This window comes from Genypterus blacodes, unplaced genomic scaffold (genome assembly GCF_046128005.1).
Source record: "Genypterus blacodes isolate CSIRO-AG114 ecotype Tasmania unplaced genomic scaffold, CSIRO-AGI_Gbla_v1 ptg000499l_1, whole genome shotgun sequence".
Lineage (NCBI taxonomy): Eukaryota > Metazoa > Chordata > Actinopteri > Ophidiiformes > Ophidiidae > Genypterus > Genypterus blacodes.
Genome location: NW_027467258.1, coordinates 112,227 through 125,776, shown reverse-complemented (window position 1 = coordinate 125,776; position 13,550 = coordinate 112,227). Strand labels below are relative to the sequence as shown.

At 48.9% G+C, this 13,550-nt stretch overlaps 1 protein-coding gene across 1 annotated transcript in view; it reads right to left on the bottom strand.

Annotated features, from left to right (window-relative positions):
- The window catches only part of LOC142990296 (titin-like), a 159,223-nt gene that overhangs the window by 59,223 nt on the left and 86,450 nt on the right, over positions 1-13,550 (bottom strand). Inside the window, 33 exon segments of the mRNA XM_076140034.1 lie at positions 126-419; positions 492-791; positions 894-1,175; positions 1,544-1,852; positions 1,981-2,283; positions 2,442-2,553; positions 2,643-2,830; positions 2,991-3,272; positions 3,551-3,853; positions 3,942-4,244; positions 4,406-4,687; positions 4,852-5,002; positions 5,111-5,259; positions 5,414-5,728; positions 5,887-6,186; positions 6,279-6,575; positions 6,681-6,832; positions 6,954-7,116; positions 7,215-7,362; positions 7,467-7,618; positions 7,730-7,859; positions 7,994-8,175; positions 8,263-8,568; positions 9,240-9,669; positions 9,764-9,954; positions 10,071-10,200; positions 10,328-10,509; positions 10,941-11,240; positions 11,439-11,732; positions 11,841-12,125; positions 12,213-12,390; positions 12,862-12,980; positions 13,241-13,540. Of these exon segments, the coding sequence (XP_075996149.1) occupies positions 126-419; positions 492-791; positions 894-1,175; positions 1,544-1,852; positions 1,981-2,283; positions 2,442-2,553; positions 2,643-2,830; positions 2,991-3,272; positions 3,551-3,853; positions 3,942-4,244; positions 4,406-4,687; positions 4,852-5,002; positions 5,111-5,259; positions 5,414-5,728; positions 5,887-6,186; positions 6,279-6,575; positions 6,681-6,832; positions 6,954-7,116; positions 7,215-7,362; positions 7,467-7,618; positions 7,730-7,859; positions 7,994-8,175; positions 8,263-8,568; positions 9,240-9,669; positions 9,764-9,954; positions 10,071-10,200; positions 10,328-10,509; positions 10,941-11,240; positions 11,439-11,732; positions 11,841-12,125; positions 12,213-12,390; positions 12,862-12,980; positions 13,241-13,540 (7,812 nt within the window).

Below are 13,550 nucleotides of genomic sequence, written 5' to 3'. Positions count from 1 at the left end.
AGAAACTTTGGTTTTTATTTTAGTGCAAACTCATCTGTGATAGTCTGCTGATCAATGCTGCCTCAGATTGAAAAGTTTACCCCTCAAAGAAATTCATCCCATACTATAGAATCCAGTTAACTTACCTTTTTTCTCCTGGCAGGTGATGGGGACACTGGTGTCAGGTCGGCTCACCCCAATGGCGTTCTGAGCCTTGACCCTGAAACGGTAGGTCTTGCCCTCCACCAGACCCGTGACATGGCTATGGTTGTTGGAGACAGTCTTGAAGGTGATCCAGTCAGTCTGACCCTCTTCCTGGTGCTCAACAATGAAGCCAGTGATTTCACTTCCTCCATCACGGTCAGGCCACTCCCACGCCAACCAAACCTCTGTCTTCTCAGCGTCGGTGTGGTGCAGGTTCTTAGGTGCACCGGGAGGATCTGGAAGATGTGATTGGTTAGGAAAGAGATCATACTAATGTGTCCAAAATGCATAAAAGTGTGAGTACTCACAAAGAGGATCAACAGCCTTGATGGGTGCCTTGGTCACCACGTAGTCGCTCCTGCCAAACTGGTTTTCAGCAGCCACTCTAAACAGGTACTGGATTCCTTCCATCAGGTACAAAGCCATCAGACTTAGCTTCTTATTGGACGCAGAAACGGGCACCCAGTTCTCGGCGGCCACGTCCTTCTTCTCCACCAGGTAGTGGGAGATGACTGCACCCCCGTTGTCCTCTGGAACCTTCCAGGTGAGGTAGGCGGACTCACTGGTCACCTCGGTGATCAGCAGGTCTCTGGGAGGGGACGGCTTGTCTGGGGGAAAGAAATTGAACGAGGGTTAAGTGAAAATATTATTTTTTTTAAATAACAAAGTGATATAAATAGGTAGAGATCCTCTGAGTTGGTTTCACTCACTTAGGACGAGAACGGCGACAGTGACAGATTTCTTGCCAGCAGCATTCTCCGCAGTGAGGGTGTAGTTTCCAGAGTCGGGGCGGACGCACTTGGGGATAAAGACTTTGCTGCCTGTGGCAGTAACAGCTACGGTGGCATGAGATGGGACATCAGCATCATTCTTCTTCCAGCTGACAGTGGGTGTTGGAACGCCTCTGATAGTGGCGCTGAGCGTGATATCAGTGCCCAGCATGGCCAGGTGGTCTCGTGCCATGTTGGCGTCCAGCAGCAACTCTGGTGCCTCTGTAGGGACACACAGATTACACACACACACAAACAGAGAGAAAATAATACGTTAGAAAAAAAGAACAGAAACTTAAATAAGAAGAGTAGAAAGTAAAAACACATTTTAGACAAATAGTACCTTTAAATAATCAATTCAATATTGAAAAGCTTTTTTTTAACAACAATAATAGAACAAAACCAAGAATATGAAATGAAAGTCTGAGAATTTTCTTCTCAATTTTCTTATTTTTCCTGAACTGGAAAAAGTTCAACAATCATCATTATTATTGTTCAAACTAAATAAAAACACATGATAACAGATCCATTACACTCTGGGTTAGAGTAAGGGTTAGATGATAACTCTGCTGCCTGTGATGAAGCCTCACCCATTCTGTCGTGGACTTTGATGTGTTCCTTGACATAGGCGGGGTCAGATTTGCCGGCAGCATTAACAGTGAAGATCCTGAAGGCATATTCCTGGCCATCAGTCAGGCCTTTCACCACATAGTGCAGGTCAGGGCATTCCTCTGGGGTCTGGTTAGCCTGGTTCCAATCCACAGCGCCAGGTTTCTGGTACTCTACTAGGTAGCCGAAGATGCGTCCCCTGCCATCGTGACGGGGCATCTTCCACCTCAAAAAGACAGAGTCCTTGTTCTTATCGTAGGCTTCGGGCGTCACCGGGGGACTGGGAAGGACTGTGAGGAGGAGGAGGGGGGAGCTTGTCAGTGACATAGCATATTTTGAAGAGTCTGGCTCAGCTTTAGCAGTCAACCTCCTGTAACATTATCATAGATAATAATAAAGACATATAAGCTGCACTGACCAATGGGGTCTTTAGCCAAGATGGGTTTGGAGGGGACACTGGGGTCTCCAATGCCCAGCTCATTCTCAGCCATCACCCTGAACTCGTACTCGCAGCCCTCCACCAGGTCTTGCACCCTGTACTGAGTGGCCGGGTACAGTGGGTCCCTCGTAGCACGGGACCACCTCTTGGCTGAGGGCTCCTTCTTCTCTAGGATGTAGTTGGTGATGGGCTTTCCACCATCGCGAGGCCGGTTCCAGAGCACCAGGGCATTGGTAGCGTAGACTTCTCTGACCGTTGGCATGTCAGGGGCCTCAGGGACTCCTGAGGGGGTGGAGTCAGATGTCAACAACATGAAGTTAGCCATTCAAACAACATCAATAGCCCTGTTTGGACATTATTGTCTTGGAAAATGATGACATTTTGAAAAAGTAGTATTCCTTTGAATTAGAGGTGCTTGTTGAAAACATGACGTTACGTACTGAAGAGGTCTTTGGCTCTCATCTCCTCAGACTCTAGTGGGTCGCTTATCCCATACATGTTCTCTGCAGAGATCCTCATGATGTACTCCCTGCCCTCAGTCAGCTTTGGAATCTGAAAGAAAAATAAAGAAAAATGTAAACATCTGTGTAAAGAATCCCTGGGGAGGAGGAGGAGGAAGAGGAGGAGGAGGCTGCATCCACCTTGCAGGTGGTCTTGCTGGAGGCGGAGGTGACAGTGGTCCACATTTCTCGGTTGGTATCCTTCTTCTCAATGATGTAGTTGGAGATTTCGACACCTCCGTTGTCCAGAGGAGGTTTCCAGGAGATCACCATGTACTCCCTGTGCACCTCATCGAACACCACAGGGCCCACTGGAGGAGTGGGACGGTCTGAGGGAAAAAAACATTTGGATTGAGTATTTTTTACAAAGCTTTGGTTCATTTCTTCAGAAGTTTGATTGAACTTTTGATATATTTCTGCAATTTCTGTGAGATCCATAAAGTGGCTTCTACAGGACCTGCTGCCTCAGGCTGGTCCTGGACTACATACCAACTACGATGATGTTGCAGACCCCCTTCCTTGATCCGGTGCTGTTCTCCACCACAACCACATATCTGCCGCTGTGCTCACGCTTTGCCTTCATCAGGCCAAGCGACATGGTGGTCAGCGTGTTCTTGAACATGATGTGTTGGTCGGCCTTCAGCTCCTCCTCGTCCCGGGACCATACGATGGACGGGGATGGCTTGCCGGTGTAGCGACCCTGCAGCAGGCAACTCTCGCCCACACGGACGATAATCTTATCACGGAAGTCCAACTCAATGGTCGGGGGTTCTGGAGGAGAATGAGCAGTGAGGGAAGAGTTTTCACAATGAATCAACCGTGAAGCCAACAATATGATCTGGCCACATGCAATGACTCTGTGATTTATTAAAAAGCATAAAAGTATGAGGAGCGTGGCAGTGGTGTTTTTATGGTGAGCCTCCAGTGAGGAAGTCGGTCATGTTTATCACAAAGAGATCTTAGATTTGTGTGTGTGAGCCAAACATACTGTGGCAACTTTGTTTCCTGTCAGACATACATATTAGGCTTAATAACCTAGAAGGTCTTACCCAGCTCATTCTTGCAGGTGATGGGTTTGGTGCAGAAGGAGGGTTTGCCAGGTCCAACCTCGTTGACAGCGGCGACCCTCAACTCGTAAGTGTCCCCCTCCCTCAGACCGTCAAATGTGTACTTCCTCTCCAGCAGCCTGTCCTTTGTCAGTCTGGTGTACTTGTCTTTGCCAATCATACGCGCCTCCAGGATGTACATGGTGATCTCTGAACCACCATCAAATTTGGGCGGCTTCCAGGCCACACTGATCAGATCCTTGGTGACCTTTGTGACCTCCAGTTCCTCAGGACGGCCCGGCACAGCTGAGAGGAAACACAAAAGGATGATGCAACCCTTTTCCCCCCTGACTAACTCTGGAAATTCTAACATTTTCCATCATGATGAACTTACTGATGGGTTCTTTGATGATGATCTCAGCAGCAGTCTCCGTAAAGGGTCCCAGGCCAATGGTGTTCTCAGCAGCCACTCTAAAGAAGTAGGCTTTGCCGGGTGTCAGGCCGTGAGCAATGGCGTTCTGTCTGCTAGCGGTGAAGGAAACGGAGGTCCAGGCCTTACGCTCTGCGTCACGCTTCTCAATGACAAAGTTGGTGATCGGTGAGCCACCGTCGTTGTCTGGGAAGAACCAGTTGATCTTGCAGGATTCGTTGCTGAGGTTGTCAGTGGTGAGGGGGATGCCGACGGGGCCTGGGACATCTGAGGGAGAACACAGCAGGTTTAAGCCTTGTCCAATGATCATTTACAATTCACAATAAAATAAGTCGAGCCAGCGTTTATTGAGCTCCGTCAGGATCATGAGCTACAAATGTCCCAGGCTGAAATTGAAACCTGGTAACAGAACCCAACAAGTTTCTTACCCAAAACCTCGACGGTGATGTTCTTCTTCTTCTCTCCTCCGGCGTTCTTGGCAGTCAAGCAGTACACGCCAAGGTGCCTTCTGATACAAGGTTTGATGACTAAAGAGGAGCTGATGCCTGTTGTCTCAATTCTGGCCTCTGGGGGCAGCGCTGCTCCATCTCTGCTCCAGGTTACTTCAGGTGCCGGCTTGCCTGACACATAGGCAATGATGCGGATCACACCGCCAGCGTGGACCACCATCCTCTCCTTCACAGAGGCATCCAGATCCACCTCAGGAGCAACTGGAGGGAAGAGAATTTATATATCATTACATTAATCCTCCATAGGAACGCCGTGATACATGCTAACAACCACTGCAGTGAGACGTGACACTCCTAGCAAGCCCGTTCTGACACAACAACCACCCTTCACATTATAGCAACCACAGAGGTGAAATTAGACTCACTGGTTCTGTCGTTGACCTCGAGGGCCTCTGGGACTTCGCCTGGTTCACCATTTCCGGCAGCATTGAAGGCGATCACCCTGAACCTGTAGTGTCCCCCTGTTTTCAGACCGGCAACCACAAGTCTGGTGCCTCGGATCTCAGTTTCCTTGGCCTGAAAGCCATAAACATAATGATGAAGATGAAGACGAAATGATGAAATGTGTAATTAGTGGTATCATCATTGTGGAAAGGCTAAGCTGTTACAGGTGCTTCTCCTCACCTTGACCCAGGCCTCGGTGCCCTCCTCCTTGTACTCTACCCAGTAACCCAGAATCTTGGAACCACCATCCTTCAAAGGAGGGATCCACTGCAGATCCACCGTCGATTTGGTCCAGTCCAAAACTTTAGGTGTTGGAGCAGAGGGTGGAGCTGGAGGGGGAACAGAGAGCTTGTTAGCCTCCTTAAGTCCACGCTTTACTATTTTACTAGATAACTATGAAAAAAACCTCAGAATGTGGTTCTGTGAACACCTCCAAGAAAATAGTTTTTCAAGGATGAATTTAAAATGTGACTGGATCCTTACAGATGGGGTCTCTGGCAAAGATGGGGTCTGTGGGGGGACTGGCAAGACCAGGTCCAGCAGCGTTGATAGCTGTGACCCTGAACAGGTACTGTGAGCCCTCGACGAGTCCAGTCACAGCAAAGGACTCTCCCATACCCATGGGGCGAATGGGGTCGCGAGTGACCCGGGCCCAGCGTTTGCCCGTGGTCTCTTTACGCTCCAGCCAGTAGCCGCTGATTGGGCTACCGCCATCATCCTCTGGCTCGTCCCAGTGGACGGTCATGGAGTCCATGGTGATGTTGGTAACGGTTGGCTTCTCGCACCGACCGGGCACAGCTGGAAGAGGAACACATAGAGTTTACATAGGGCAACAGCAACATGACATTTAATCTGTCAAATGTCTTTTCTATCACTTCGCTCTCTCACCTGTTCACTAGTTATCTAATCTTCTATCTAATGATTGCGTAATCTGACCTTAAAATGAAATCACTCACTGTAGATGTTTCTGGCCACCTCAGGCTCGCTGTCCAGGGGGTCTCCAACTCCATACTTGTTCTGAGCCATGATGCGGAAAATATACTCATGTCCCTCCATCAAGCGATCCACAGTCCAGATCCGCTCCTTGGGTTCGCTGGTGACAGGAACCCAGGATGTCCTGCTAGCCACACGCTTCCATATGACGTAGTTGGTAACTTTAGAGCCACCGTCATCTTTGGGTGGCAGCCAGGACAAGGTGATCTTATCACCTTCAACCGCTTCAAACTTAATGGGGGCGGAGGGAGGACCGGGACGGCCTGCACGGACAACAACAAGGTTTTAATAAAACCCCACACAATTACAACTCTTTGTTTATTCTAAAAATAAGTTGGAAGGTGTGAGGTCATACCCAGCACGTTGAGCCTCATCTCCTTGGAGGCCTTGCCGAGGCTGTTGGAGGCCACGAGCGTGTACAGGCCAGTGTCGGGGCGTTTGCCCTGCTGTATTGACAGTGTGCAACTGTCATCCGACACAATCTTATTGATGTGCTCACTGTACTGAACCTCCACTTTGGCATCAGACTTATGGGGCGGAGCCTTGTACCAGGTGAGTGTGGGGAAGGGGCAGCCACGGATTTTGGCAACAATGCTGATGTCGGTTCCCTGCTCGAACTCCATGAACTCCTTCAGCTCGATGGACGGAGCACCTAGAGAGAAAAATGAAAGGAGTTTGTTAGAATCTTCAAGTCAAACCAAAGCATCCAGTATATCCTAAAGTATTCAAGCTGATGAGGTCCATCTCTGAGTCCTACATGTCTGGTCCTGGATGAGGATTGGTCCGACGGTGGAAGAGGGTCTGCTGGGTCCAACTTCATTGTAGGCCATTACCCTGAACTCATACTCGTCTCCCTCCGTCAGGTCCTCCACCTTGAAGGTGGTGGTGTCCACATCCCTCCTGTTGCACCTGCAGGTCACAGCAGAGTTTGTTTTAGGTTCATAACCTCTGACCTAAGCTCCCAACTTCAGTGGGTCATCAATAGGTAAGTGCAGATCATTAAGCTGGAGATATTTAACTAAAGGGGTACCTTCTCCAGGCTTCTTTCTGGCCGCTGCCATCCCAGCAGAGTAGGTCCACACTGTAGTGTGTGACAGGTGAGCCACCGTCATTTTTGGGAGCCTTCCAGGTCAGAGTCACGGTGCCCTTCCTCACACTCTGGATCTTCAGCCTTGTTGGAGGATCTGGGGGATCTGCAAAAAAAACGATCCCACACAGATGAGCAGAATATTTTTGGGTTTAGATCCCCTTGATTAGATGAGACATAAAAACAGTCAGGCTAATGGCTTACGGATGGGATCTTTGGCCTTGGCTCCCTCCATGGTTTCAGTGAAAGGTCCAAAACCAAAGCGGTTCTCTGCTCGGATGCGGAACAGATATTCCTCGCCGTCAATGAGATCTGGTACAACCAGAGACTGAGCGCTACAAGCTGGATTCACCTGGGAGGAGAACAAATTACAATCAATCAATTGTCTGCCGGCCGTAAACCTCTAAGTGGACAGAGAGCAGAGGCCAGGGACACGCTGCAGATGGTTCACGGTACCTTGGTCCAGGCTTTGCCACCCACTGTCTTCTTCTCAATGAAATAGCTCTTCACTCTCTCTCCGCCATCCGTCTCTGGAGGTTTCCACGTGAGTCTGCACGTTCCTCGCGTGACGTCGCTGACCTTCAGGTTTCTTGGAGCCCCAGGCAGGTCTGCACATCCATGAACAAGTTAGTAATGACAACATGTGTGAAGAGTTTTCTAAACATTTAAGGGATAGTTTGCAAGATGTTTTGTTAGATGGGTTTTCAAATTTTACGTACCAAGGACGCTAACCCTGACTTTGACCACCTTGTGTCCAGCTGCGTTCTCTGCGTTGATAATGTAACGCCCACTGTGGTTCAGTTTGCTGTCTGGGATGGTGATCACCGAGGTCGTGTCTGTGGAGTGAATCTGAGGAGAAATAAATGATGAAGAATAAATAAATATGATGTCAGTCACTCTCTTCAGGCTTCTTAAAAGAAGCGGGCTGAGCTTCAGCCCCATGTTGGAGGAAGGAACGTGAGTTGTAGGCATTCGTGTCTTACCTCTGAGTCAATGGGAAGTGTGTGCAGTTCATTCTTCTTCTCTGTTTCAGCGGGGCCATCAAAGGTCCAGGTGACTTTGGGAACAGGACGTCCTGTAATGGTGGCGGGGATTTTGACCGTTGTTCCGGCTCTACAATTCAACAGGTCGCTTGCGCTGACATCCAGCGTCACCGTCGGCTCAACTAACAAACCACCAGAGAGTTTTGTTTAGAGTTTGGTACATTTAAGTTTCTGTAAATTTGTATTCAGGAAACCACAGTGATTCTTACTCAGGATGTCTTCAACCAGGATGTCTGCCGTCCTGGCAGGCTCGGAGTTCCCGGCAGTGTTTACAGCGTAGATCCTGAACTTGCACTTTTTGCCTTGTTTCAGGTCTGGAACTGTGATTTCAGTTGTGGGGTGAAGCTTATCAGCAGGGTTCACCCTCCTCCAATCAGGAGTGCCCTCCTCATGGACCTCGATGATGTAACCTTTGACAGGGCTGCCACCATCTCTCTCTGGAGGGGTCCAGGTGAGAGTGATGCTGTTCTTGGTCTTATCTTTCACCTCAGGGCTGCCAGGGGGGCCGGGAGGGTCTGAGGACAAACGGATGGAAAAAATCATTGCACAAATCTGTCTTTGACAAACTGTTTATGTAGAAGCTGGGAACATCCTATAGACCGTTGAACATTAAACCAAATGAATATACTTTTGCTTTAAAGGTGACAAGAAATTTACCAAATGGGAACCATCGCAGAATGTTAGCAGAATGTTGTAGCATCTGTTTGTTGAGATTAGTCATGCGTCTATCTCCAATTGGCTGGATTTCTGACAGATGTAGGAGAAAATATACTGGGGCTTGGGCTGTACAGAGGAGCCGATTGGATGCCTGTTGAAGGAGCTGCTGAGCCCCTAACTGATGTGCAGGGTGGCTACTTGAGTGTATGAATGCAAGGTCACTGTAAAGCACTGTGGCTAGGAGGGCAGACAGTCCATGCCTTTTACCATTGTGACCCTGAGTGGAGCAGGGACCATTCATGTCAAGTTTGTAATGAGTATTTACATTTTATTCAGGGTTTTGTGGTGAAAATTATAGACTTAAAGACTTATAATACATCAAATTGCTCCCTCAATAATTGTTATTGAACAGAATCACCATGGGTTAAACATCTACACCCCTACCAGACACAAACCAAAAGCAGATGAACAGTTTGGTGATACCAGTAGATGTCAGGACTTTGTTTTATTTCCTGATGTAGATACTCACTGCTGGGATCCATAGCAATGCGAGACCCGCTGGACTCGCTGTGTGGTCCCACTCCTGCAGCATTGCAGGCTGCCACTCTAAACTGGTACTCGGTGCCTTCAATCAGCTTGAGCACGGTGTACTCCAGGCCCTTCACCACAGGCTTGGTGACCGGACCTCTGTTGACGCGACCCCAGTACACGGCTCCCCTCTCCCTCTTCTCCAGCCAGTAGCCCTGGATGGGTGAGCCTCCGTTGTCCAGAGGAGGATCCCAGGTGAGGGTCATGGTGGTGGTTGTGGCGGCGATGATCTTGGGGTTGCGTGGTGGTCCGGGGAGACCAAATGGATCCCTCAGCTGTACTTTTTCTGAGTCACAGCCGTCGCTGACGCCGTATTTGTTCTCTGCCTTGATTCTGAACTGGTAGGAGCCATCGATGTTCAGTTTGTAGACCTGAAGGAACAGAAAATGTGTTCAATCTTCATCCATATAAAAAGTGACTTGTGTTCTTGTTGGATACATTTTGGTTGTAGGACTTCAGTCATACCCCATATCGCCTGTCAATGAGGTTGATGGTTAGGGCGGTGAAGTCAGACTTCTTCTTGCTGGCATCGCGGCACTCCACGATGTAGTTGGTGATCTCGCTCCCTCCGTTGTCCTCTGGTGCGTCCCATGTCAGGTAGCAGGAGTCTGCCCTGATCTCAGAGACCACCACATTCCTCGGCGGGAGAGGGCGGTCTGCAAAGACAAGTCGGCCAGCTTATCGTTAATAAAAGTAAATGAACCGAAGATCTTTGCTGAATGTGGAGGAGGAGATGATGCTGGACATGCTGTGCGTCTCTGTGCGTTCCTACCAAGGATCACCACTCGGATTGTTTGTTGTGCTTTGCCGTGGCAGTTTTCAGCCACCAGCTTGTAGTTGCCCTTGTCCTGCCTGATGGTCTCTGGGATGGCGATCTTGGTGCTGATGGTGGTCCTGTTCAGCTGACGACCACAACAATATACAAATCATTTAACAAATGTATGTAGTAATCTGATGATGCATAGTGCAGATGGCTCAGGTGAAGCCAGAGGGTTCCTCCTTAGGGAAGCCTCAATGCAATGTTCTCACCTCCTCTGCCTCCATGGTCATCTTCACCCCATCAGGTTTGTCGATCACAACGTCGTCCTTCATCCACTGGAAGGTCGGCAGAGGAAGACCCACCACCTCCGCTGGGATGTCCATGGCTGCGCCCTTCTTCACGATGATGGCGTTGTTCTTGAAGAACTTGAGGATCGTAATGGTTGGAGCAGCTACGGATACACAGATCATTTTACCAAATCAGACATCAGTGCTGTTTTGTGAGAATTTCTGTGACACAGGAAGTGAGGTGATTCACAGGTTCCTCTCAGGGTGAACTGTAACAGACCAATCAACAAGGCCTGACAGAAACATGCTCCCACTGATGCACACGACATTTCTTTCATATTTGACCAATTTATGATGGGATTTATTTGCCAATTTTAGGAAATTCAGTGCAACAGTAGAGCAATGTATACTGAAGTTAACATTTTAAGGGTTAGGTCGTAGCGTTAATCATTTTGTAATTTGGTCAATTTCTACCCGGAAAAGACCCTTAAATTACATTTCAACATTTTCTTCACAAAGGAGATTAAACTGAATGTTTTGAAGTAAAAATAACAGTTTCACAGTAAAATGTGTGAATGTTGTTTTGGTTTCGTACTTTCATTGTCCTGGATCCTGGCGGTGATGGGTTTGGAAGGCTCTCCCTCGCCAACCTCGTTCACGGCCTTGACCCTGAAGTGGTACTCCTGGTTCTCAGACAGGTTCTCCAGGGTGCCACAGCACTCTGTGAACATCTTGCGGTTTGCCACTTCAAACTCAGTGCCATCTGACCTCATCTTCTCCACGTAGTATCCTTGGATTGGGCTGCCGCCGTCGGTGCGAGGTGGCAGCCAGGCCAGCGTGATGGTGCTCTTGCTTCTGTCAGTGTAGTGGAGCTTCTCAGGAGCGGATGGAGTTCCTGAAAGTCAAAGAAGAAGCCATGATGATAAGTTTAGCTTACTTTGGTCTTATTTAGTCATTTTGATGCAATTCTTTTTCTATGAATGTGTAGCTTCTTCCCTTTATGTTTCCTGACATTTTTACATTATGTGAGATATTTGCATCTATTATTAAAACTTATAACTTTGACCTTACGTTAGACCTGGATAATACTGACCTTTAGCATCTTCGGCCAGGATGGGTCCCAGGTCTGCCGGAGCTCCGTCACCATACTTGTTCCTGGCGACGACCCTGAAGTCGTACTGCTCGCCGGCCAGCAGGCCCTGAATGTCGCATTTGCAGGAAGCGGTCTCAATGGGCTGGCGGAACAGCTTCATGTTGGCGTCCTTCCTCAGCACTTCGTAGCCAATGATGTCGCTGCCGCCATTGTCCAGCGGGTCGGACCAGGTGAGGGTGATGTTCCTCTTGGTCACCACCACCGTTTTCAGGTCCACCACCGGTCCAGGGACATCTGTGGAAACACAAACAATCATTACAGATCCAGATCCAATACTAAAAGTAAGTTTGCTGAGGCCACAGGCTGAGAAATATGCAGGTCAGATATTTATGGATCACTGACCCATAACGTCCACTTTGGTCTCTGCGGTCGTTGTCCCGCTGCTGTTGGTACCGGAGATCTGGTACTTCCCGTGATCCGCCCTCGCTGCTGTCTTGATGAACAGAGTGCTGTGTTTGCCCTCGGTCTCGACGTTCATCCTCTCCTTGTCAATTTCGCCATCATCTTTGGCCCATTTGACCTCTGGCTGGGGTCGTCCAGTGACCACAGCAGGAAGCTTCAAAGGCTCGCCAGCCCTGATCATCACACCGTTCTTCACGGACACATCAAAGCTCACAGCCGGGGCCTCTGAAGGACGGCGACAGAGACAGAAACATCAGCGGGAAACGTTCTACTCCTACAGTCCCACCTGGTCAGGTAACAAACTATAAATACCTTCAGGCTCTTTGACGGTGACAGGCTCAGTCACACCAGGAGCGCCAGGACCAGCGTCGTTGATGGCGATGACTCGGATGTAATAGTCGGCTCCCTCCGTCAGTCCTGTCACGGTGTACGTCAGCTCCTTACACCTGAACTCTGTGCTACGAGTCCAGTCCTTCTCTCCGACTAGCACCTGGCAGACAAGAACAGGGGTGTAACTACCCAGTCCCACAACAAGAGAGGAACGTTTTTTATTCCACCTGTATTCCAACAAGAAGGACCTGATTGGTCAATTGGTATGACATCACACTCAAACGGTGCTGCACACATGCCTGTACTGATAAAAGTTCAGGCTACATAACCCTGAACCCAAACACTCTTCCCTCACCTGTGCACTGCTCTCACTCTACTCTCTTCTTGTTGGAATACAGATGGGAAGAATTCATGTGACTGTCATCATTTAGGGATTTGTAAACTTGACTGTGGACACAGAACTGACTCACACCGATGACCTTATATGGATTCATCTGTCTATAGTTTCTTTCCTTTATTTCCCCAGGTGCAAAAAAAATATTGCATCTGTTCATTGTTTCTGTTCAGATTTATGTTGATTGTAGCTTTAAACCTGCTGTTAGTGTGTTTATTTGTTTTGGCTCCTGAGTACCTTCTCAAGATGGTATCCCAGGATGTCACCTCCTCCGTTGAACAGCGGGGGCTTCCAAGCAACTATGACGGAGTTCTTCCCTGTGTCTACAACCCAGGGTGTGGGCGGTCCAGGAGGCACTGAGGTGGGAACACAGGCATATTTAACATTTATGACAAAGTCTAATGAACATCACTTCAATGTTTCTTCTGGAGGACCCCTCATACTAGCAGACGAGTGAGAGAGTTTCAACCAGCATCTTTTTAATCAGACTTTTTTGTCAGAACCGCCGCAGGATCCACATCACTGTGTAAGAGTCTCATCTGCAGGGCTGCAGGTATAAAAGGTTTGGATGCTTCACACAGTATCAGCTTATGACTTGGGAGATGAGTAAACTTACTGATGGCGTCCATGGCCACGATGCGGTCTGTAGGATCACTGAATGGTCCGGGCCCGGCAAGGTTCTCTGCACACACCCTGAAGATGTAGATGAGTCCTTCCATAAGGCCGGTGACCTTCACCTCCAGGGAATTATACAGAGCACGGTTCACTCTGGTCCAGTGCTTGCTGTTCACCTCCTTCCTTTCAATCCAGTAGCCAAGGATGGGGCTACCATTGTCCTTGGGCTCATGCCAGGATATGTGGGCGGAGCTGGCGGTCACCTCATGGACTCTGGGAGTGTTGGGGGCATCCGGGGGATCTGGAGGGGT